Below are 26,215 nucleotides of genomic sequence, written 5' to 3' on the forward strand. Positions count from 1 at the left end.
AAAAACATGGTGCTGCAGACCCAAATCACAGTGGTAGAATTTCATTCAAAGACTGACTGGAGGCATTATTTAGTGAATGTCAGTACTTCCTAATAGCTGGAAGTCATCTCATTAATACTAGAAATAATTATGGTCATCACAAATATTCCCACCATAAAAACACTCATTGGGTGACTTTTCTGATAAATGCTTATTAAATAATACAAACATCATAATTGTGTTTACTAGACAAAGGCCAAGTTAGACGAACCCCCAGACAGCACAGTCAACTACTGGCCTATTAGTCTTTGTTATCATGTACATCAGAGACTATTTTGTTCATTAAAATATATTAAAATTCAGAGGCTAGTAAAGAGTTCATTTGGTAAAATACTTGCCATGCAAGCATAAGGACCAGTATTTGTTCTCCAAAACTCATATTAAAAAGCAAGCCATAATAAATGCTTGTAATCCCAGGGTTGAGGAGGTGAATATAGATTCTTGTCTGAAACTTGCTGACCTGCCAGCTAAGATTAATCAATGAGTCCCAGATTTCAGTAAGAGATACTATCTCAAAAAGGCTAGGCATGTGCAAGTCCCGAGGAATGATAGTTCAGGTTGACCTCTGACTTCCATACAAACATGCACACACACATGTATATATACACATGTACAAACTCATGCAAATATGTAAACACAGACCCAAGTTTGCATATAGAAGCACAGATACACACACACACACACACACACACACACACACACACACACACACTGAAACTATGAGACACAAAGCCACTTTCCCCTGTGTTCTTCTAGAATATCCAGTGCCATCATCCCTAAGGTACATATTGTACCTTCTGTTTTTTTCTCTTCTCTCCTTACTGTGCTCCTACTTCTCATACCCAGTACTTTTACTAAGACTTTAAGACATTTCTTCAAACAAGGGAAAAAGAAAATGCATATCTGCATGCCCCACCTCTCTCTCTGTGTCTCTCTCTCTGTCTCTGTCTCTCTCTGCCTCTCTCTGTCTCTGTCTCTCTCTGCCTCTCTCTGTCTCTGTCTCTGTGTGTGTGTGTGTGTGTGTGTGTGTGTGAGTGTGTGTGTAATCTGGCACTATTTGCTACCAATTTGACATCACTAGAAGCTTGAAAGGGACCAGACTCTATAGCCCACTTGGAAAATATAGCAACAAAAACATGTAAATCTGGGGTGTAACTTGTCACAGAGCCTAAAGAGCAGGGAATCTAAGAATTCAGATAGAGGTGGCACTGCCCTACCCCATGGTGAAGTTGTTCTTGCATCTGTCCTGTATTTATCTTTCCTCAGTTGCTATTGCTCTGTGTAATAGGGAATAGCAGCAGGATAGAATGTGACCAAATGGGCTTATGTGGAGAGGAGTATTTTCCCAAATGAGACTGGAGACCTTTTATGTACAGAGGTTGCTGAGGACATAAAGAAGGATGTGGAAGAAGGCAGTCCTACTCTAAGATGCAAATCTAGCTCACAGTCACAAACTTAAGAAATGAATATATTCTATAGTCAGTCATATAAAACCAAACCAGGAAGCCCAAAGAATCAAGGTGTGTGAGTACCAAAAGGATGTGTCCAGCTATTCACTCTATGGATGTGGAACTGAGATACTAGTGAGGAGAGTGGGTAGGGGATATCAGTGGTAAGGCTTGGAAGGCATTATATTCTGAGTCGTGAGCCAGGAAAAAAAGCTCATGCATATCTTTCCATACTTTCTCAGATATTAATTAGCATAGCTCTGTTGATAGCTATCTTATGTCTCCAAATTTTATTTAGGTTAGGTTCATAGACCAGACCCAGCTGTGTACTGAAAATGATAAAATACACTACTCATCCAACATGTCCAAAATGGAACCACTTCTCCAATACTCCCGTGCCCTTTTCTTGTTCAGTGTTACCAACACCTGGTACATCATCAGTCCCCTTAGTCACAACCCCACCTATCCTGATTTATAACATGTCTATCAGCAAGTGTTTTTCCTTTAAATTATGTCTTCCTCTATTGAAATGCCCACATTTCCGAGCCCTAACCCTTCTACCAACACTGGATGACCAGATTTTCTGCCTCTAAAAAGAAAATCTGACTCTGTTGCTCCTAGGTAAAGTCTCTTCAGTGGCAATTGAATTATCTAAGTTTCCCTTAAATGTTGCAGGCTTTTTTTTATATCACTGTCTTTGTTTATTGAATATTACTGTATACAGTTTTACATTATGCTTTGAGGCTCTACAGCCTCCGGTCCAAGGACTCTTTCTTTTGAAAGAGGCCCCTTTCCAATGTGTAAATTGTTTTTCACATCTCTTACTCATCTCTCCATTATACTGTATGCAAACTTACACTTTCAAATGCCTGGACCTCTTAATCTCACTAATTTATGTGCACATTTGGAATACTATCCATCTCAGTTTCTCCCCTACCTAGCATACAAAGGAGCTCATATAGTTTTGTTTCAAGAAATGAATAGATAGATGGACATGAGGACCAACCTAATATCTATTGACTATGAGAGCAAGCTCCATAAACCTCCCAGGCATGGTGCATTACGTAACCCAAGCACATGACCTGAGTTGTGCGTCATAGTTAGAAACATTACACAGTGGTTAATTCCATTTCCCCTTGAGCAAAGAGGTCAAAAGGGAAAAGAAATTTGGCCTTCCAAAACAGAAAGGGGAGGGGAGCAACGGGTTCATGGGCTCCTCTGTTCATATTGTGGCCTGTCTAATCCAAGCCACATTTTGGTTTTCATCTTCCCATTCCCACTGCCTGGCCTTTTTGCAAAGTACTTGTATTGTGTCTTCACTGCAGCACATAATCCTCAACTTTACACTTAGATCTCTCCATTCTTCCCCTCATCAGTATCTTTATGAGCCCTCAGTACTCTTTGGGTTCTATCTGTTGCTCAGGTTTGCATCCCCTCCCTCTTTTCTATAGAGGTCCTTTCCATCTGCTTCTCTTGATCTTGGGAGACCTTGAATCCTAACCCCAAGATTTAGGATTCTCTGTCCACTGTTTATATACCCTTGGGGGAAGCATACATTTTTATCAGTAGTAACTGTGATAAAAATCATCCAGCTTCTAAAGAGCATTTACTGTGTACTGGCACTATATTGACAGTGACTTTCTGTACCCTCTGAAATTGTGGTAGGTAGCTGCATGCCTCACGAAATGATCCTCTGCTGATGGGTAGTAAAACTGGAATCCAAAGTCTTTCTCTCTATCTTCAAGCTAGTTGCTAGTTGTGTTTCTTAGAATACCACTGGTATTCAGTCATACTACTCTTTTGAGAGGATGAATATATGAATGGATGAGTGAATGAATAAATGAGTAAATGAATGAATGAAAACAATAATGTCCCCAGTGGCCAGTGCAAACATTTAAAGACAGACTGAAAAAGAAGAAAATGAGAGAATAATGACAGGAAGGAGGGGGGAAAACAGGAAAAATCCAAAGAAAAATTATGAGACTTCAGAAAACATTGGCTTATAAATATCTTTGATGTGCAAAATAATATCCAAGAGATGCTTCAGCAGAAAGATGGTTCAACTGGAATGATCCACACACACACTTTAAGTATTCTACTGGGAGAAATACACATATTTCAGAGATGCTGTCTTTACAATTCTTAAGTCATGTTCCCCCCAAAACCTAAAAGAAAATGTAATCATTTGATAAACACCCTGATGCATTTGGAGCTGAAGTGAAGTGTTCAGGAGGCCTTGGTGCCTGGACTATGGGATTTGAACTCAGTCTATGGAGCCTGGGATTAAGTGGAAGGATAATTCTGGAGATAAAAAGTTGATTTGTCCTAGATATTTTTGTGAGGTTCAATACCAAATGAAAATTCAATGGGAGATGTAAAGTTTTTCTCCTCCCATATCTCAGTCCATCCATCCTTGCATTTAATAGGTCATTACTGAGCACTGTTTACATGCTGCATGTTAACCAAGGAGATGGAGACTGAAAAGAAGAATGGGGTACAATTCCATTCCCTGAGGACCTCCTAGTCCTTATAGCCAAACGCAAGTGGTAAACAGATACTTGACATCATAGTAACTGCTATAACTAAGCAATTAATAGAGTCCCGTGGAAACAGTGGGAGGGAAACACTGTGTTGTGGAATACCCATGTTTACCATGGGACTAGAAAGTACTCTGAGATTTCAAATCTGTAAATGGTCTCTTCCATTTGAAAGAATGAGGACATTTGTCTATACAGAGCAGTATGCTTTGCCTTGTATATAGGTATGCCATGAACATAATTTTAAACCTATTTGTGAAGATAAAATGAGTGAGAACAACCCATATGACTTCATTCATGCCTCAGCTGTGGATCTTGACCCGGAGTTTCTTTTTGGAATATAGTGGGAGAAATAATTATTGTGTAGTTGCATTGATCACCATCCATATTAAGCTCAGACAACCCATTATTGTCGCTACATGTTATTTACCAAACTCTATTGCAGTTGGCTAGGGACATGACTATCTCTTCCAACTAACTCTGAGCTGTTTAGTAGTAAAAACAATTTCTGTTCTCATTTCTATGTAATTAGCATAATTTAGACTTATACTGGACATATTGATGCATGCTAAATAAATTTTGTTGAATGAATTTATAAATTTGAGGTGGATCCCAATAAAGGAGAATATAAAGGTGGCTGAAAGAAGGTGCTAGAAGGCTCAGTGCTTTGAAAGTTGATATTGTGGGCTTTAGGAAAATACAGATAGTGAAAGCAAATGTACCATGAAAAGCAATGGATGTTATAGATGGCCTTGGCCTCAGAGCTGTTGAGATATATGTTGCTATTGCCCTTTTCTATCACTGTCTTCATTCTTTCCAAGTAGTTATTGTGCTATCTCTATTAGTTTTCAGCATTTTCTTCAAGGTTCTCTCTAAACCTTTCCAACCCATCCAGTTCTAATCTTTAGTTGCCTGCCTGCTTCTCCTATAACTCTCACTTGTGCCTAAATGACCTCTCTTCATTTGAGACTCATCATGGATGCCATTACCAAAGTCCTGGAGATTACATGATCCAAAAATTGTTTTTAAATGAGTACATAGATAGAAAAATAATGCAGATTTACAGAATACATAACCCAGGCTCTTTGGCACACAGGTGGATAACTTGCTATTGTGAAGCAGGAAAGGAAAGAAACCATCACAACTTCCTTCCCATCTTAGAGACAGAGAAGGACTAGGTCCCAGTTCCCTTGACCATTGCTTTTTGTCTTATTGTGAAAGGATTTGAACCCAATGTACTTGAATTTTGATTAAAAGGAAATTCAGATAATCAAATACTATAGTTAGATAGGATTCTAACTGTCCTCTAGACCTGGGAAGCCTGAAGTCCAAAGAGTAAAAACAATCAGTTCTATATTCGACAGGGATGCAGTGACAACTCAGAGCAGTCTCAAACAAAATCTCTGCATGTCTCTCTAGATCAAAAGATATAGGGCATGAGCTCAACACTGTTAGACATAGTCATGGATAATACAGAGCAGGTCTCTGCCCATGTGGACTTTGTTTTCTCAGGAGAAGTGAAAGCAATAACCTAGTAACCAGTAGTTAGCATTTATAATGAGGTTGTGACAGTCATGATTAGAAAATAAAAATATTGAGGATGAAGATATTCCTCAGTGGTTAAGATCACTGATTGCTCTTCCTTAAGACCTGAATTCAAGTCTTTTGCACCCATATAGCAGCCAGCTCACAATTCTCTCTGCCTGCTCAGTGCCTTGGCTGCACAGTGGAACTGGCCAAGTCGGAGTGCCTGCGTAGTGTGTGTAGGCTATGTAGTGTATATAGGCTGTGCAGGGAATATAGGGTGTGTAGTCTGTGTAGGCTGTATAGTGTGTGTAGTGTGTTTAGGCTGTGCAAGGTGTGTAGGCTGTGTAGATTGTGTATGGTGCATAGGGTGCATAGGTTGTGTAGACTGCAGAAAAGGGAAAAGAAAGAAAAGAAAAATAGCAAACTTCAGAGAATGACTACCACAGTAACACTGGCTTATAGGTCAATCTGAAGCTTGCATGAAAGAGGATAAAGACTGAGTGACAGGTTTCAGAGACAGAAACAGAAATGCTAGGGAACAGGCCAAGGCCAGGAAAAGTTGAGCAGAGGCAGAAGGTCTGGGAGCCACTGGAAGATGTGCATATGTAGCGTTGAAATAGCTCAAACCATGAGATGTGGATTTTAATCTACCTGTGTGAGGGAGTGATCAGAGTGTTTCAATTTCTGGCCTATAGGATCCACTAAACATTTTTCAGGAAGAGCACTGGAACACATGATGTCAAGCTAGGAGTCCCAATCTTAACATTCTCATGGATGAAGTGATTGGTGAAATGTTATCTCATGATTTAGTATTGTAATGATTATCATTATCATTTATTTTTGAATACCATTTCTAGCTAAAATACTAAACTTTTGTTCATATTTTAAACCAATTGGTCAAGGATGTGTTCTTTCATGTGGCTTTAGGAGAATTTGAAGAGATTTATAGATCTCAAGATGTTTTTTGTCAAAATGTGTGGTTGTCCATACGTTTTTTGCAGTCCAAAGTTTTTGTCAGCCTCAAGGAGTGACTGTGATGCTGAGGAGCAGGGGGCACGCCAGGTCACCCTCCAAAGGCTGTTCCCAGAACGGGAGTGTGAGCACTGTAGTGGATCTGTGAAAATGAGAATGTTGATGCCGAGTTGTCAAGTCAGACTGAGGAATTGCACTTTCCGTCATCTGCACCCATGTTGGAGTAAATAGAATTGGGGCTTTTATTCCTCTAAGGAGGAATTAGTGTATTCCTTAGAAATATAATCTACAACTTTGTTTATTCAAACTCTGTTCTCTGGCTTTCTCTGAGCTTTTAAGTAGACAAAGTCACTTCTATTGTTGCCTGAAATGTTCCTGCTGGTATTATTCACTTTGGGTTTTATATATTAATTTAGTACAGCCCATTCTATCCTTCCATCAGTTCTTAAGTTCTTCCTACTAGATCTCCATCACTCCTTCTTCCCTCATTCCATCCTTCCTTTTATGGGTCTGTGTAGTCTTCCATTTATCAGGGTTTGTGCTAAGGACTGGGCCATGAGTTAGAAGACTCTAGTCTTAATAGCATAAGCTATTGTGAATTCCTTAAAAAAGTAAAATGTACCCCAAATATTCCACTGAACCTTGAACTTCCCTACAATACAGTTGAAAACCACTCACATCAGAATTAAAGTATGCGGTTTGCATAGCTATGTGATAGGAAGCATTCCATGTAGTTGTAAGAGTCTCAAACTGTATTGTCAGGTGTGGTTGTTGCTGTTGTTGTTATCGTTATTTATCAACACTAATATTTTGCTTGATCTTGACCTTCAGGTCAGTGGTTCTTGGAACATAGATAGAGAATAAGAAATGGAACCTATCTAGCAGGGTAAGCACCTTTTTAGGGAAGGACAAGGCAGGCAACTGTCAATAACTTAGTTCCTGGGACCTTCCTTGTCCACAGTCTCCCAGCTCTCTCCCCCCACCCCACATACACACACAACTGCCCTCTGCCCCAGGACTCTGAGCCTCTGTGATCTCTGAGCAAGAAACCCTCGTGGTGTGAAGTTATTGGCATTTCTGAAGCATTTTTAACGTGCACCTATCATATTTCTATTCACCTTGTAAAACAAGCGTTTTCATTTAGTACAGTGAAGTCTTTGTATTCTCAACAACAACCACATGGTTTTGAGGCTTTGGGGCACAACCTGCCTTTTTCTATAACACTCCTGCCCCTACTCTTCCCTCCCTTACAAAGCTTTGTCTCACCAGAAATATCTGTTTACAAACAAAGGCTCCAAGAGAACAGTAACAGTAACTCAAACAAGTCTCAAACAAAACAAAACAAAAAGGAAACATGCTCTCACTCTGCCCTTGTGATTCCTGGGCCTGTGTCCCCTGTAGCCTCTCCCCTAGAGGAACCCCATCTTTCCTTCCATTTGCCTGTGTTTTCTCAATTCTGTCTCGTGTTGATGTCTTTTCATCTCCAGGGTTCCTGGTAGGTGACAGATCTCATCCATGTTCATCCTATCCCTCTACCTGAAGGCCTCATATCCCACCTTGCTCCCATACAAATTCTGCCTCTCATCAAGGATTAACCCTTTGAGAGTTACTCTGAGCCATCTTGTCAGAAACAAGTCCTCATTTTTGCTTGTGTCATCAGATTTAGCCCTGATAGGATGGTACCATTTAAAGGTGAAGAATCTGAACTCTTGACTCAGACCCTGTGCAGTTGAAGCCTACCTTTATCACTTACTTCCAGTTACTCAAGTTTGAGCCAATTTTCTTCAGCTATAAAATGAAAGCAATAACAATATTTCCCTGCCTGGATTATTGTGCAGGTTGCCTATCAAAATCTACGCAGAGAGCTTAGCCCATGCCTGTCATAGCAAACCTTGGCAATCAACTGCATTCATGGTCCTCCTGGTCCAAGAGAGAGGCTCTGAGTAACAGCCCTGTGAAAGGCAGCTATGCCTACCTGGCCTCAATCTGTTCTTATTTCTTCTTGCCATCTCTCTCCCTGACAGGCCTACCCATCTCTGTAGGCCAGGATGAGGTGACATCAGGCTTTTTGTCTCCAGATCTCAGCCCACACTGTCTGAGTGTGCTTTTACATAACTGGCTGTGGACCTATGTCAGGAATGAAACTTACATCACTTCACTTGCCCATCCCATTCACCTCCTCAAGTTGACTGCAAATGTTCAGCAGCTCTCTCCCAAAAGTGGCTACAGATATAGAACCAAGATCCAGAATTAAAAATGAGGTCAATTCAACTTTTAGGCATAAATGACATAAAACCTAAGGCATACATATCTTATGGGGGTTCATAAAAATAGTTTATTTTAAAAATCAGAATTGTAAATAACAATGGTTATATAATAATAAGTCCATGCAGGCTCTCAATTATGTGTGTGTGTGTGTGTGTGTGTGTGTGTGTGTGTGTGTGTGTGTGTATGCCAATGAAATTGTAAGATATAAATACATATTTTGACCTAAAAGGAAAAGACCTCTGAAGGAAAAAAAATAAAATCCAAACTACATCATACAAAATCTATGTTGTAAGTACAGATGAGAAAGGCTTTACCAAAGATCTATAGCATATTAACAGCAAATCAAAACCCACATTTTTATTTATTATCTCCAGCTCATAAAATTTTCCGTTGTATTCCAAATAAAGCCATGAAAATTATGTTACCATAGTCTTTTGACTAAATGCAGCTAAGCTTAGCTAAGCTAAGCTGTGTTACTACTTTCAGCAATCAAATGTAATGAGGATGGTGGCAACGTCTTATCCCATAAATGGATAAAACTCAAGACCAGGACAGAAGAGCCCTCTGCACTGGTTTAAGGACACTCATGGCTGCCTGTACTTCAAGGCTCTTTTTACATGACTGGAACTGATCAAATCTGGTTTCTCCATAAGCCTTAGGCACTTTCGTCTTTCATTCAGTCATCTATTCAACAAATGTTTATTGAGACTTATGCCCTCATGCCTTATGGAAGGCTCTAGATGCAGAGTTGCACTGTGTGCCCTCATAAACTCATAATGCTGTTCCAGAGACAACCTTAGAGTAGATACCTGAAACAAATCCCAGGATTAGCACTGATCATTTTATGGAGAAGTAAGACAAGAACCAAATGACACATAGCAGCAAAGACTCAAGACTGAGAGAATGTAATAAAACATAGCCCAAGTGCTCATAGCTGCAACAGAAACATGCCCAAGGCCTAAGACTGGCTACATCTGTGACAGAAGGTAAAAGGTAGCAGGTATTCTCCCATTTGCATTATACCGATTGCGCAGAATCATGACAAAAGTCTAGTGGAAGAGACAATGCTGTTTAGTTTTCTAGATCAGAAGGACTTAAAGTGAGGAAATAGAGTAATGTTTCCAGCTAAAAAGAAAGTAGTTTGGACCAAAGGGAGGGACATAACATGAATCTGCCTGCCCCATCTGAAATAAGATGAGGCCAATGCTTTTATGCAACGTAACAGGTGGTGTTAATGTGAGGAGATCAAAGAAGGGCTTGTATGTAAAGCAGAATTGTGGAAAATGTGACATTATTATGACATTATGAATATAACAATACTCTACAGATTATACCACAATGGAAGTAATAGGCTAGTTAAGAGAACACTAATAACAGCAATGACATAGCATTTTAACAATCAATATGTTTCCTCATGCCCAATGTCACTCACCCGTTATAGTTGATAGCAGCATAATCACCTACAAAATAAGAAAAGGAAAGATTACACAAGTGTTACCATTTTCCTAAATCTCCAGGTATCTGGTGGCAGAACTGAGATCTGAAATTACAACCCAGTCCCCTCTTAGAAAAACTTAGCATGGCTGTCCTCTGTGGGCATTCAGGCCTGCAGATAGAACACTGTGTCCATATAACTACACATAAATCATTCTTTCAACAAGAATGTGTGGAGTAGTTGTTATTGTTTTGTCAGATAATATGGGACATATCATTCAAACTTCAAATGTGCGCACACACACAGACACACAGGAGAGGAGAGGAGGATGAGAGAGAGAGAGACAAAGACAGAGACAGAAAGAAGGAAAGTGAGCAGGGTTAGGGTGTGGACCATCCAAGAAAAGCTAAACTATTATCTGCAAATCTGGGAGACAAATACCCATTTACAGGTGGCTTTCCTTCCACAACAATTTAGAGGAGAATCATTGTCTTGATGTGTGCAATATTCAGAATATAATATTGTTAGTGATGTTATCATTGATATGTTTGTTTGGTTTTGTTTGTACAGACATGTGAAATTTTCCCCTGATCATATTAGCTATACCTGTATATTTTCTTTTTTTCATGTTCCCATTTTTTTGGGTTTGTTTTGTTTTGTTTTTTGTGGTCTCCCTATGTGCCTTTGTTCTTTCTTGCCCTCACATACACAGAGGATGATGCTTATTTCCTGAGTACTTATTTGACACCAAACACTTTAAATGTTCTATGAACAGTGTCTTATTACAGCCCTCTAACCAGAGCTGCATTGAAGTCATGTCAGAGTCAGGGATTCGCAGATCTGTGTTTGTTCCTGAATAGAGCTTTTAATCGCTGGACAATCCACTGTGCTGTCACTCAAGCAAACAGGCTCATGTGTTCTCATTGATTTCCTCTACCGTGTATGCATGAATATCAGTGTCAGTCTGTTCTTTCTACTTGACAGTCCTTTTGCTTAGCTTAAGGTCATCAAGAGGATTCACCCTGGAGCTACTCTTGCCCTGTGTTTATTTGCCGCAATGATCTTTCCTGGACCAATGTAGGATCTCCAAGACAAAAATCCTCTGTTTCTGAAATAGCTACTTATCTGGTCCCGTGGATGACATGGACTGTGTTTAAACCAGAATTGACATACCTTGCTCTTCAAATTCAATCTCTATTCCTTTAGATTTCTATAAAGTTAGTGCATAAATGTGATAACAGTTAAGAGTGCAAGAGAAAGTGGTGCTGCTTTTTGTGGGAATGTTTCTAGTCACTAAGGAGGCATCCACATACTGACTTGGATTCAGGTTCTGAGGGTGGCCATCATAAAGTGTATGACATCAGACAATCTGCCCCACTCTTGGATCCTCAATTTTCTTATTCATATAAAAGCAAATCATCTCCATTTTGTGTCCAGAGAATGTTGAGAAAAGTAAATGAAATTACCAGAGACTTCAATCTTAAAGAAACTTCCTATTCTTCCGTGTTGTTATAACTAACAGAACATGCGATCAGAGTGGGAAAATTTTTAAAATTACACAAAGAATATTCAATTGATTTTAAGAGAATTCTTATGTTATCCATAGAGCATGTACTACATGGGTTAATTCCTAGTTGTCACAGGTCAAATGACCTTGAACATCACTGCAACCATCTTAAAATTCAGTTTCATCACTGATGGAGGGACAGTAGAACTTGCCTCATAGTGCAGCAGTAATTGTTCAAGAAGATGACACTTTGATCATGTACATTACACATCATAATTAGTGGGCATATATATTTCTATGTATATATAGCTATTAATAGAATTAGCAATATTCTGGAGATATCATGAATAGGACACATGACAGTAATAGCTTTTCCTAATTGCATTTTATGCCCTTTGCTTGCATCTATTTTGCATCCATATAAGGACCAGCCAGATCAACAGGAATCATCTATCTTTAGCTAGAGGGCTCATGCTGTTCCTTGCCATGCTCCATGCTCTATATATCTAGCCAGTGTCTGATATAATGCACACTACAAGAATATATGATGAATGAACTTTTAATGAACAAATTCCTAAATCAGATTAAACTTGGAGACGTTAACTTGAGAAACTGTATATGTCACAAACAATACTAGTCAACAAACTCAAACATAACCAAATCTGACTGGGGATACAAGGTAGTCAATAGCTATTAGAGGTCCTAGAAATCAAAACATGGATCACTGGGTTGAAAGGAAGGTTCTTCAGTTATCTGTTTATGACAGTGCTGAGGCATGCATAATGGTGTGTAGGCCTTCTCAGGTATTAGGGCATTTTTTGATTCTAGAACTATGAAAGGTCACTTGTTAAGATGCTGGGCAGGTGAGTCAGTATGGCATTGTGTGGTAAACAGGTTAAGGATAAAAACTAGTAAGACAATTTCCCCATGTCTCTACTTGATACCTACAGTGAAGGGTGAAGGAGGAGCTGCCAGGAAAGATGAGGACTGTAGGGGCCAATCTGTCATTGACCATTTCCTCAGAAATGGTACTATCCCTAGGGTTTAATGAGTCAGTAAAGAGAGGAGTTTCTCAAGTCATCAAGATGAACAAAGGTAGGATCTCCATTTCATGGTAGAACAATTACTAACATCAGCCAGTATTTGGTTTAAGCTGTGTAACCTTTGAAGGCAAATGAAATTGAGCTCCCACTTTTCTTCCTTTCTTTCCTCTTGTCTTCTTCCTCCCTCTATTTCTTTTTCTAAGCAAATACACATCATATTCATTCAAAGTGTATGACAAAGAGATAAATGAATTTATCTTTATCACAGACAATAGTGAGAGAAAGAAACATGGCTGAAGAGCACAGAAGGGAAAAATAATCCAATTGGAAGGAGAAAAATCTTTACTTTGAATATCAAAAAAACATGTAGCCACATTTATTGCATACTATGCAAGTGTAAATTTTTAGTCTCAGTCCATTCTATCCTGGGTGTGAAGTGTTTGTTATGCCACTTTATATATGAGGAAACATGAAGGAACAGGAATGGGGTTGGAGGGGGTGGAGGGATGAAGGAACGTGTTGCCCTAGGCTACACTGCTAACAAGGAGCAAAGCTGGGATTCGAACAGACCAGTTTGACTACACACTACAGATGTTTTAACACGTATTATGTTTCCAGTGGCAGATACCAAGTTCTGACAAGTTCATTAACTCCTTAATTTATTCTCTAACTGTCAGAGGAAGATGAGTTATCTCAAAAACCAGGGGAGGTGCTCTCCAGAATTCTCGAATTGCTTCACTGGTGAATGACACAGCCAGAATTTGAAAATTTGAAATCAGATATGTTAGTCTATTAAACCCTGAACTTTCTTCTTCTTCTTCTTCTTCTTCTTCTTCTTCTTCTTCTTCTTCTTCTTCTTCTTCTTCTTCTTCTTCTTCTTCTTCTTCTTCATCGTCTTCTTCTTCTCCTTCTCCTCCTCCTTCTCATCCTCCTCCTCCTGCTCCTCCTTCTCCTTCTCTTCATCCCTCTTCTTCCTTCTTCTCCTCTTTCTCTCTCTGTCTCTCTCTGTGTCTCTCTCTGTCTCTCTCTGTGTCTCTCTCTGTGTCTCTCTCTGTCTCTCCCTTAGTCAATGAAGAGATACCATGACCAAGACCAAGGCAACTCTTATTTTTTAAGTTAAATTTGAAATAAGCTTGTTTTACATGCCAATCCCAGTTCCCTCTCCCTCCCCCCTCCTCCCCTGCTCCCCCAACACCTATTCCATCCCCTTTCTGCTCCCCAGGGAGGGTGAGGTCTTCACTGGGGGAATCTTCAAAGTCTGTCATATCATTTGGAGCAGGGCCTGGGCCCTCCCTCATGTGTCTAGGCTGAAAGAGTATTCCTCTATGTGGAATGGACTCCCAAATTCTATTTGTATACTAGGGATAAATACTGATGCCCTACCAGAGGCCCCATAGACTGCCCAGGCCTCTTTCTTAACTGACACCCTCGTTCAGGATGTTTGGGTTGGTCCTATGCTGGTTTTCCAACTATCAGTCTGGGCTCCATGAGCTCTCCCCTGTCCAGGTGAGCTGATTCTGTGGGTTTCTCCGACCTGCTCTTGATTCCTTTGCTCATTACTTCTCCCTCTCTGCAACTGGATTTCAGGAGTTTGGCTCAGTGTCCTACTGTGGGTGTCTGCCTCTGCTTCCATAGGCTACTGGATGAGGGCTCTTGGATGGCATATAAAGTACTCATCAATCTCATTATTGGCATTTAAGGTAGCCTCTCTACTATTGCTTATATTGTTAGTGGGAGTCATCCTTGTAGACCACTGGGCATTTCCCTAGTGCCAGATTTCTCTTCAACTCTATAAAGGCTCACTATTATGGTCTCCCTTGTTTTGCTCTCTTCTATTCTTCCCCTGACTCAATCTTCCTGCTCCCCCATGCCCTCCTCTTCTGTCCTCTTCTCCCTTTTTCTTTCTCCTAACTCCCTCTCCCCTCCCACCACACTCCCAATTTGCTCTGAAGATCTTATCCCTTTCCCCTTCTCCGGGGAACCATGTATGTCTCTCTTGGGGGTCCTCCTTGTTCCTAACTTCTCTGGAGGTGTGGATTGTAGACTGGTAATCCTTTGCCCTATGTTTAAAATCCATATATGAATGAGTACATACTATGTTTGTCTTTTTGTGACTGGGTTACCTCAGTCAGAATGATTTCTTCTAGTTCCCTCCATTTGCCAAGGCAACTCTTATAAAGGAATGCATTTAATTGGGTCTTGCTTATGTTTTCAGATGTTTAGTCCATTATCATCATAGCTAGAAGCATGGCAACATGCAGGCAGACATAGTGCTGGAGAGTAGCTGAGAGTTATACATGTGGATCCATAGGCAGCAGAGAGGAAGGCACTAGGCCTGGTCTGAGCATTTGAAACCCACAACCCTACCCCCAGTGACAGACTTCCTTCAACAAGGACATGCTTACTCCAACAAGTCTACTTCCTAGTGATGAAACATTCAACTCTAAGAGCCTATGGGTGCCATTCTTATTCAAACCATCACACACTCATGAGGGCAGGTGTGATATGTGCATATGTCTTTGTATAATATAAGTATGCATAATAATATGCAAGTACACTTGTTTGAAAGTACATGCAAAGGCCAGGGTATAATCTTCCTTACTAGCTGTCCATTTTAGGTACTAAATCAAGGTCTCTTGCTAAACCTGAAAGTCACTATTTCAGTTAGACTGGCTGATGAGCAAACTCTTTGGATTTGTTTTTTTCCATGCACCCTTCTTCCCAGGGCTATGGTTCAAATGGACACTTCTATGCCATGTTTTTACATGAACACTGGGGATCCAAACTCAGGTCTTCATATTTGTTCATCAAACACTTTATCCACTGAGTCATCTGCCCACCCTCAAACTCTGCCCTTTCTATTTGTCATGCAGCTGCTTTTAGGAGCAAAAGATTCAAGCTGGAAGGTCAAGGGTAGAGAGAATTTCAGATTTTATATGAGCTTCCAGAAGCTTTTTGTCTGTCCAAATCTATCACACAGGCCCATGTATTAATTTTAAGGGGGAGGCAGACTGGAGAGATGGTTCAGCAATTAAGAGTACTGGCTGCTCTTCCAGAGGTCCTGAGTTTAATTGCCAGTAGCCACATGGTAGCTCACAACCATCTACAATGGGATCTAATGTCTGCCTCTGGCAAACAGAGGACCATGAAGACAGAGCATTCATATACATAAATAAAAATATATCTTAAAACGGTCTTGGGTGTACCTTCCCAAATTTGCCTCACATCTAGATTGTTTAGTTTTCAAGGAAGTATGTATTCATTCATCTCCTGTGTAGCATGCAAAATACACAGAAAATTTTCATCCCTAGAGGAGAGGTGGGAGAATCCAGACTTGGAGAGTTTAAGCCATTTAAGGGCATACCACTTACTGAAACTGGTAAACTGGTCCATGTGTTCATGAGACACTCAAAACTGGTTTCTAGCATAATAGAATAACCAGGGCAGGAAAGGATATGCAGGTGACATTGTCTATTGCTTCCTGCAACCCTGCTTCTATCAGAACATATATATGCTTCACTCACAGGAAATTTCACCTAAACAAGTCTTGATCACATGACTGAGGTTACATTTGATGTTTTTGCTTCTCTAACACCAAGAGACAAAAGTGCCCGTTAGTATCATCCTAGCTTTCTCTGAACGTGGGGTGGTTCTGAGTCCTTCAGGTCATTTTGGGGTCCTTTCCTGAATAAACCCAGTGCAGGGACTATGGGTATACTTAACCCAAATCTGTCTGTTTTAATAACTCTCCTCTGGAGAGATAAAAGCTTTCCATAGGATTGCTCTCTCAAGCATTGCTCTATGGGTTTGATACTAGCAATTAAATAATGGAAAACAAAACAAAAAACAAAAAAGGACCAGTGTCAACCTTTAGCTTTTAATTTTTCTAGCATCCTCTAAGAAACCAGATTGTTGACCTAATTCCCTCTTTCATTCCTACATCCTCTTACCTCTGCTTGCTTTCTCTTGTCATATTCCCATAGATCACAAGTATTATAAAGTGGGGGACCTGAATCTGCCACGACCTTAGATTTCCTACAGTGGATAATCACACTGGACTATCTGGAAATTTATGATCCTAGAATTCAGAGTCTATGAAATTTGAGAGACTTTTAGGTCTACCTGTTGTGGTCTTCCTATTGAGAGGGAATGAGGAAGCTCAGAAAACTGGCTTACCCAATAGTGCACAGCAGAGAGGCCGCACAATAACACATATGTTGAGGGTAATTCCCATACAGGCAAGCAATCTGGATTCCATTTTCGCTTCAGAGTCAGATAGATAGGAATCAGAATAGTGTCTCTCCAAGAACCTAGCAGGGATACTTGGGATACCATGTCGTATGGTCTTCACTCAAATTTCATGTCTGCCAAAGGCATGCTAATAAAGATTTTACAGGGCCATATATGTTAAACCTAGAGATTGTCACATGGAGGTTTTCAAAACCTGTTATTCTTATTTATTTGCAACTGCTACTTTTTTTTTTCTTTTTCTTATTTTTGGACAGGGAGAAATGTCCTTGGCAGACTTTTCTTTCTTCTTATATGAATGCTCTCCAAAGGAGAAAAATAAACAAACAGTATTAGCTGAATATGCAGTCACATGACTGACTAACTTTCCTCCCCAGTAAGTGACAAATATAAGCACCAACATACTGTGTTAAGCATCCAAGGGGACAGCGCAGACAAAGTGAGAAAGAGGTGGGGTCACCCCCAGCTATGGAAGAATGGAACTAGACACTATGATATGTAAACTCCAGTAATTCCTATGTGACTTTGGAAAGGGGACTCAACTTCCCTGAGCCTCAACTTCTCTTGCTGGTAAATACATAGCAGCTATTGTACAAGGTTGGCATGAACATCTTAGGAGATACTGTAATGTGGTAGCAGTTACCCATGTGCCCAATACAAAGCAGGTGTTTCAGGGAAGGAAGATTGATTCAAACAGAAACACAAGCTTGCCTCCCAGGAAGGAAGATTGTTCTGTGCATGGAGACCCTAGCACCCATCTTTGGCTCCTCCTAATGGACTGTGCTCTGCTCAAAACAAGAAGGGAGGAAATTGAGACACTGTTTCATAGCAAGAGAAGGACTGTGAACTGAGTACAAGGCAGAGGAGGAAGAAGGACAAGAGTTTAGAGAAACCCCAGTGGAAGTGTTTGCAAAGCAAGCTGAATGATAGCACAATAGTCTGCTGTGGCTTCTCTAGCAAAGGTATGTCTCTTCTTACAATCCTGAAGACTACAAGTGTGAAATGCAAGTCTGCCTGATATTATTTCCTCTCTCATATTTTTAGATGGCTGTCCTTTCTGTGTCTTTTCTCTGTGTGCCTATGTGCCCAATGACACCGACCATTGGATTTGACCTTATGGTGACATAGCTACTATATGATTACTTCTTTAAAGATCTTACCACCAAATAAGTCATTGTCTGAGTTTCTAGGTGACTTCAACATATATGTTCTTAGAACAAATAAAATGATGAGAGGCAAATTATGACAGAAGCCTTCAAAGGAAAAAAAAAATCACGTGTAGACATGGAAGCTGAGGCAACCCTGCGTCTAAAACAAACTTGCAGAGAGGCTGGAAATGGTAATCTAGAAAATGGAATACAAGCTTAAGAAAGCATACCAAGCTTTAAATCGACAGATGCCCATGCAGATGTTAAATCCCAGTAGAACGGGATAAGTGCAACAGATTGTTAGAAATAGGGAACTGCTTTGTGATTCTAGTTTTAGGTCTAGGCAAAAGAATGTCACAAGGCGCAGCCTTCTGGCTTACATTCAGCTCAGCTTGCTTGTGCTGGCAATGTAGAGTTTGTAGAAGTATTCCTGGAGGAGCCAAGGCCTTAAGACAATCCACAATAAAATGCTTGGTTCTTGTAACTTCATGTATTTATTACAATCCTGGGTCTGGGAATCCCATCATCTAAATTCAGCACTATTGCCATGAACTTCCTGTTCTTGAGCCTCAGTTTACTCTGAAGAGTGCACAATGTGGATCCCAGCATCTTTATGGAGAAAATTAAATGAGAGACTTAGTAGTGTACAGCCTTTGCTGGTCAATGATTTGTATGTAAGAGCAACATGTTTGTACAAAGAAAAGGGAAACAGAGATGCATATCCCCTAGGGTAGAATCTTTAAAATTATTCATAAAAGGTGTCGCATATCCCAGAGCATTCTCCCAAGTCAAGGCTTTAGAGTACTCTGTGCAAATCTCCTGCCTACAGGCTTTCCTGCCAGATATAAGTTTAAGTGGAAAGGTGAGAGTGTGAACCGGCAATAAAGAGTCCATTAGATGGTTCAGTGGACAAAGGCACTTGCTGCTCATGGCTGACCCCATGAGTTCGATTCCTGAACCCTCATAAGGATCGAAGGAGAGAAACAACTCCACAAAGTTGTTCTCTGACCTCCACATGTGTAGCATAGCATGTGTGTGCCCCACAGAGTAAGAAAGATAATAAAATGGAAGCAAAAGTATGTCAAGATTCTGGGAACATTTGAAGCCCTTTGCATGTCAAACTTAGCTCCATATAGATCAGGGCATATTAGAATGACAGCAGGCTGGTGTTCTGTTGACTTTTGCCTTAACAGAAGACCCAAGGATGGGCCCTCTACTGGAATTGTAACTTTTCTCTCTCCATTTAGGCAGTGTTTCCAGGTACTTCACTGGCCTGCAAAAGGACCTTTGAAGTCACTTTCCTTGTCTGGTTCTGTAGGCTTATAACATTACACAGGTATATGATTATTACATGTAGATTATATGCAGAATTGTGTTTGGCCTTCTGCCTTGTCATACAGGGATATGTCCATTGAGGCTATCCTCTAGTTCCACACAGATGGCTAGCTTAAGACAGGCTTTCATTGTTATTTTTTAAAATCTCACTGAAAAATATGAGAAAGGACAGTGTAGAGTTATGTGAGTACTTCTGGGTTCTCCAGAAGGTGCTGTTATGTGTCCTGCAAGAAGCAACACAGAAGACAGGAAATCTAAGCATGAAAGGATTGAGAATAACTTAAGGCACCCAGTTCAAATCAACACATACTTCTGAGTGCTGTTTGCATTCAAGGGCCCATTCGCACAGTGAAAAAAAAAATAGCTCTTAAAATTTAGCAGAATACCATTTCATCCCAACACCCCTCATTTACAGAAAAAAGGGATCAGCCCCAGCAGCATAAACAGTGTGCTATAACTCATTCCAGAAATGGTTACTTGGCACACCAAGCCAGATCCCAGGTACCAAGGATTGGTTCTGGGTTGATAACATAATAACATATATGAGTGCTTCCAATCCAGTCTCCTAGAAGGTGACTCAAATTATGATATTTTTCACATAAATATTGAGTCCTATCCTCATGTCTATATCCCAACCCTAAGAAACTCAGTGATTCCATTTCAACAACTTACACTTCTGGTAGATATTTCCATCTGAACTTCTGAAACACCTACTTCAAGGTTCTCATTCCCTTTAATATCATTCCTCCTGGAGCTACTGAAAACTACTCTTTGCTCTTCCTCCCTAACTTAAGGATAGGTGGTGGTGGTGGTGGTAGGAAGCCATCTCTTCCTATATAACTGTGTATGGCAGCAGCAGGTAGTGTGAACCAGGCTCCAAGCCCAAGGAAGGTGCTAAACTCGGGAACCCTACAGCTGTGTAAACATTTTTACCTTCATGACAAGGCAGTCTTCTTACCAAATGCAACAGGAAAAGCAGAAACCAAGAGCCCTTGGAAAATAAAAATGGAAGAAAGGAGGGGGGTCCTCTTTGCTAGGAGATGACTCTTTATTTCTTTTTATTGAATAGTAAGGGAGGAATTAAGTGGATGACAGGGAGGCACTGAGCTAAGAGGTAAGGAGAACACAAACTTGATGCCTTTAGAAACATCTGATCCCACTGACATTCTAAGTGAACAACAAGACATGAGCTCTGGAGCAATTCATTCCAAATGTTCTTTGTCTATGGGAGGAGTCAGTGGGAAAGTAACTTTCAACACATAGTCTCTTAATATTTCTAGGCTGATGGAAATATAGAATATCTAAGTGGTTTTTGAGCCTTCATGCTCTATCTTAACATATCAGGCAAGATGATTTCAAGGTACCTCATTTCTCTGGCCCCTTTGCATTTTGTTTCCACATATTTCCTAATTCTTTCGTTTTTAATTTTCTCCCAGTCCCTTCAGCCTCTTAAAAACCAACTCTTGTTTTGGACAGCATGTGTATGTCAAGGATATTATATCCATTATGTCTTTCAAGTAGGACAGCCTATATAAAAGAGATACAGATGAAGGAATCACGGTCCACAGAGATGAAGTGATTTTTTTTTTGTCCCAGACATATGGTCTGTAATTTCTGTCATCATGAGTTGAAACAGGTTACTCTGAGCCCAAAGATCCTCCCATTTCCTTTACAGTTGACAGTTGAAACAATTCTGTCCTCTGACTTTCTTTGTCCTTTAACAACTGAGACACAAATTAGTGCCTTCAATTCTGTTTCTCTTTAAAACATCTTTCTTTTTTCATATTCTGTTTTGAATTACATATGCCTGTGCTCATTCATGGGACACATACTGAATGCCTACTGTACCAAGTAGCTAGACTGGTTATAGACATAGCCAAACTGGTCATTACCTTCAGGAACCATCCAGTCTACAGGATGGATACATTCAACTTCATAGTGAGAGATCCAATGCTGTTTTCTGGAAGCAAAATGAATTCAGTAGAAAGAATGACCCATACAGAGCAACCAGGAAACCCCTGGAAGAAGTGCTCTGTGTGTGTGTCACAGGGAAGCCGGTAACAAATGAAATCAGACATAAACTGACAGTGTGATACAAAATTCCAATCAAATAAGACCCAGAGACATTTGTTGCACTGCCAATGTCACCCAGACTGTAGAAGTGGAATGACTGTGTTAGGATACTCTGTCCATTACTTGAAAATGTTTTGAGTAGGAAGAAAGAAGTGGGTAGGCTTGGATCCTGTGCCAAAATGCTCACCATGTCAGATGCGAGCAGAAACATTTGCACAGATGCCCAATGCCCACAAAGAAAAAAAAGACTGTGTGGGCCTCCTCTATTGATTTTGCTGGACACTCTCCATGTTCATTTGATGAGTATTAATGGCAGATGCACACTCAGAGTTACGGTGACCGCACTGATTCTCCAGTGAGAGTAGAGACTGTCCTTCCAAAACGAGCGTCTTTTATTCATTCTTATCTCCTTTTTCTTTCTCCTCTCACCTGGCTTCATACAGCATCTGACCCTTAAAATACACATAAAATTAGAAAATCCTCTTCATCATCCAGAAGCATTGCCAGTGCCAAGGTTTAGTGGGTATGTTCTAGAAAGGGTGGAGTACATGGGACTGGTGAGTACAAAGGTAATCAGATTCAGGGAGAATCTTTTGCACAGTTTATTAAAATTTCTAGATCTCTAGAGAGATATGTCTGCCTTTAAGTGCCTTAAAGACCAACTGAAACTTGTGATAACTACCTTCACCTTTCCTTCACAGATGATGAAATCCAAATTGTTGGATGTATCAGTGTTGGGGCTAACATGCAACTTGTATACCAGACAGTTAAAACCAAGATCATATAGAGCTAGGATCCACTTACCAAGCAGCTGGCCTCATATCCATCTTTTAACTTCCTTAGTTTCCATGTTTACCATTGATTAAAGGAGAAACTTTATATCACTGCCACTGATGTTATATGTGTTCAATAAGTTAATGTGTATAAAAACCTTAGCATGGTGTCTTGCCTAGCATACAGACTTAGACTTTATACTTCACTACAGTTAAATGGGCATATATCTATGTGTTGACCCACACACACATTACAGAAAGGGGTGTGGGAGATAAAGAGTGCTTGATTCTTGGGAGATTTGTAAGTGATTCTGCATAACCCCACAAATGTCATCTGTTCTCTGTGTCTCAGCTTCCTCATTACTGATAGAGTTGAAGGAGTTGGTCACTGTGATCTTCAGAAATCTTTCCAGTTCAGCTATTAAGTGTCTGCCTTCTTTTCAGAATACATGCCAGGGCTACCTAAGACTCATGTGAGAGACAAAAGGACTGGCTTTCCAGCCCTCGCCTCTCATTCTTGTAGGGTAACTTTTCCCACAATTCCATGCTGCAGATCATGGACTGCTGACTGCAGTTGTATACTCAGGGTTATGGTGAAGGTCCTAGAGACAGTCCTTCTTTCATTTCTTATAATCTCCCACTGTTTTTCTATCACCTTGAATAATGCCCTTCATTCATAATAATCTCTTAAATTGAAAGTACAAGTTCTTGTAAAATAGCTGTGTAAAACCAATGATTCTCACGTTTTATTATCATTTTTTTTAATTTTCTATTTGTGAAATATACTCATTCTTCTAACAGAAGCTTTCTGGCATACTCCATGTTTAAAAAAAAAAAAAAAAGAGTAAAACCTCATGTATTCACTTGCCATGAGGTGTTGATAAATCCAACTTCCTTGCCCTGTTAGTTCCTCTAGCCCTCACCTTGCCTTCGGGGTGGTCCCAGAGGCCACATTATAGCAGACATAGTCTCACAGAGCTTTTTGAAAGCAGCTATTCTAGAGTATTAATTTTATGAATTTTATCAAAAAAATTGCCTGCATCTACTTCCACACTTTATTTATTCATCTTTCTCTTTTGGGGCCACATAGGGCTGTATGACAAATGTTCTTATACCTCACGCGACCGAGGATGGGTCGTGGGCATTCACACCATCAGTGATCAAGGCAACAGAGACCCACGCTACTTTTTCTCCTTGAAGACAGACCGGGCCAGGAAAGTGACCACCATTGATGCCCATCGCAGCTACCTCCCAGGCCAGTGGGTATATCTAGCTGCTACCTACGATGGGCGACTGATGAAACTCTATATGAATGGTGCCCAGGTGGCAACCTCTGGGGAGCAAGTCGGTGGCATATTCAGCCCACTGACCCAGAAGTGTAAAGTGCTCATGTTGGGGGGCAGTGCTCAAAATCACAACTTCCGGGGCTACATTGAACACTTCAGTCTATGGAAGGTAGCCAGGACACAGCGAGAGATACTGTCTGACATGGAAACACATGGCTTCCACACTCCTCTACCTCAGCTCCTCCTCCAGGAGAACTGGGATAACGTGAAGCGCACTTGGTCCCCCATGAAGGCTGCCAACAGCCCCCGCGTGGAATTCAGCAATGCCCACAGTTTCTTGTTGGACACTAACTTGGAGCCCCCTCTATGTGGGCAGACTCTATGTGACAACACAGAAGTTATCTCCAGTTATAACCAGCTCCCTAGTTTCCGTCAGCCCAAGGTGGTGCGCTATCGTGTGGTCAACATCTACGACGATGACCATAAGGACCCGACCGTGAGCCAGCAGCAAATTGACTTTCAGCACCAGCAGCTGGCTGAGGCCTTCCAGCACTACAACATCTCCTGGGAGCTGGAGGTGCTGAAGATAAACAGCTCCTCTCTGCGTCATCGCCTCATCTTAGCCAACTGTGACATCAGCAAGATCGGGGATGAAAAATGTGACCCTGAATGCAACCATACACTGACCGGCCATGATGGTGGGGATTGCCGCCAGCTGCGCTACCCTGCATTCACTAAGAAGCAACAGAATGGTGTGTGTGACATGGACTGCAACTATGAAAGGTTTAATTTCGATGGTGGAGAGTGCTGTGACCCAGACATCACTGATGTCACTAAGACATGCTTTGATCCCGACTCTCCACACAGGTAAGATGTTCCTGGGCAGATGTTCAGTTGAGAACTGACTGTTATGTTCCTGTTTTATAGATAAGACACCTAAGGACCCTAGTGATTTGTGACATTTTTCCAGTTTGTGCAGCAGGCTTGTGACCAAGACAGGTCTAATATTAAGGTTATCAAAGAGACTATATACATGCACAGACCTTTACTAGACTACTTACTGGGTGCTTACTACTGGCTGTGAAGAAAGCCTCAAATCTTGTCCTCTCAGAGAGCTTGGGGTTTAAATTGGGTACCATGCACTGTATGCAAATAGCTTTTATACTGTATGTAGTACTGTTGATTAGATCTGTGCCAACGAATCCAGTAGCTTCAAGCCATGAGCTACTATTAAAATTTAACTGGGTTAAAAGTAAATAGAACTGTATTTGTTTATTTTATATTTTTTATTTTTATTACTTTTACTTTATTGATTAATAAACAAAACCAGAAGCACCTGAGGTTTCAAGCCCATAATCTCAATTAAAATCAATATGATTGATTGGGCTACAGAATGAGTTCAGCCCCAGCTTAGGCATGTTTTAAGCATTAAATGTATAAAACAATAATTATTTTATCAACAACAACAACAAAGAATAAAAGGTAATAGAGAGGTGGCTTGGTGGATGTGTGCTTGCTTTGAAAGCAGAATGACCTGAGCTCAAATGTCCAGCACTCATGTAGATGTCACACATAGTCTTATGTGCTTGCAAGCCTTGCCTTAGAGGGCAGAGAGGCAAATCCTGGGGGCTATCTAGTCAGGCAACCTAGTGAAATGGTTAGCTTCTGGTTTAGTGAGAGGCATTGTATCAGAAAACAAGGTGGAGCGTGATAGAGCCCACGACTAAACATTATCCTCACCGTGTGTGTGTGTGTGTGTGTGTGTGTGTGTGTGTGTGTGTGTGTGTGTGTGTGTGTGTGTGTCCTGGCTTTTGATTATAACCTGCAATCCCATCATGCTACACAAAACCAAAGGGTGACATTCACTTCACGTGGGACCTTCAGTTTGAAGTCAGGGAAAGGGCCAACAACCAGTTTCCTGTTTTTCTCAGATTCATGGGAAACTTTTTCATTCTGTCCACCACACAGGACCTTGGACTTGCTGGTGGCTTCAGCACATTTACCTACCTCAGCATGTTTTCTGCTTACTCTTCTCTGTTTCTCTCAAAAGAGCAAAGGCCTCCCTTGCATAGGCAAAAATACCTATGTGCAGAGAAATAAAGACTCTGGCAGGGAAATGTCTCGCCTAGAAGAAACTCATGGCGGCTCAGCTTGCCGGTATGGGAAGGGCTCCTGGACTCTCACTTGCTACAGACTTGTGCAGCATACAAGGGGAGATTTAGTCTATGGCTGGGACATTCTGGTCATTTCTGCTCATATTTGAGCCCTGGAAGACAAAGGAGATGTGATGGGGAATAGTGCAATCTAGAGAGCACAATATGCATGATTCAGTAAAGTCATTAGGCAAATGGAAAATGAAGTGTGATCAGTGTAGAGTGTTCTACTAAGCCGGCCTTACATGAAATACCTATGCTCAAAGGCAGAATCGGTAGGAAGAAGAATGAGGATAGCTCAAAGTCATCCATATATGTATTCAGTTAACCATTTTCTGATTCATGTGACAAAATTTTATTTAGCTTCTGCCAAGAATTGAGAAGGAAGGTACCCCAACCTTGTTTTATGTAAAGAAATTTCAG

At 40.7% G+C, this 26,215-nt stretch overlaps 1 protein-coding gene across 1 annotated transcript in view; it reads left to right on the plus strand.

The window, feature by feature from the left end:
* Pappa (pappalysin 1) overlaps positions 1 to 26,215 on the plus strand; it is a 231,288-nt gene that overhangs the window by 9,169 nt on the left and 195,904 nt on the right. The window contains exon 2 of the mRNA XM_051188025.1: positions 23,444 to 24,506. Within this exon, the coding sequence (XP_051043982.1) occupies positions 23,444 to 24,506 (1,063 nt within the window). The remainder of the gene's footprint in view (positions 1 to 23,443; positions 24,507 to 26,215) is intronic.

This window comes from Phodopus roborovskii, unplaced genomic scaffold, assembly GCF_943737965.1.
Source record: "Phodopus roborovskii unplaced genomic scaffold, PHOROB, whole genome shotgun sequence".
Classification (NCBI taxonomy): domain Eukaryota; kingdom Metazoa; phylum Chordata; class Mammalia; order Rodentia; family Cricetidae; genus Phodopus; species Phodopus roborovskii.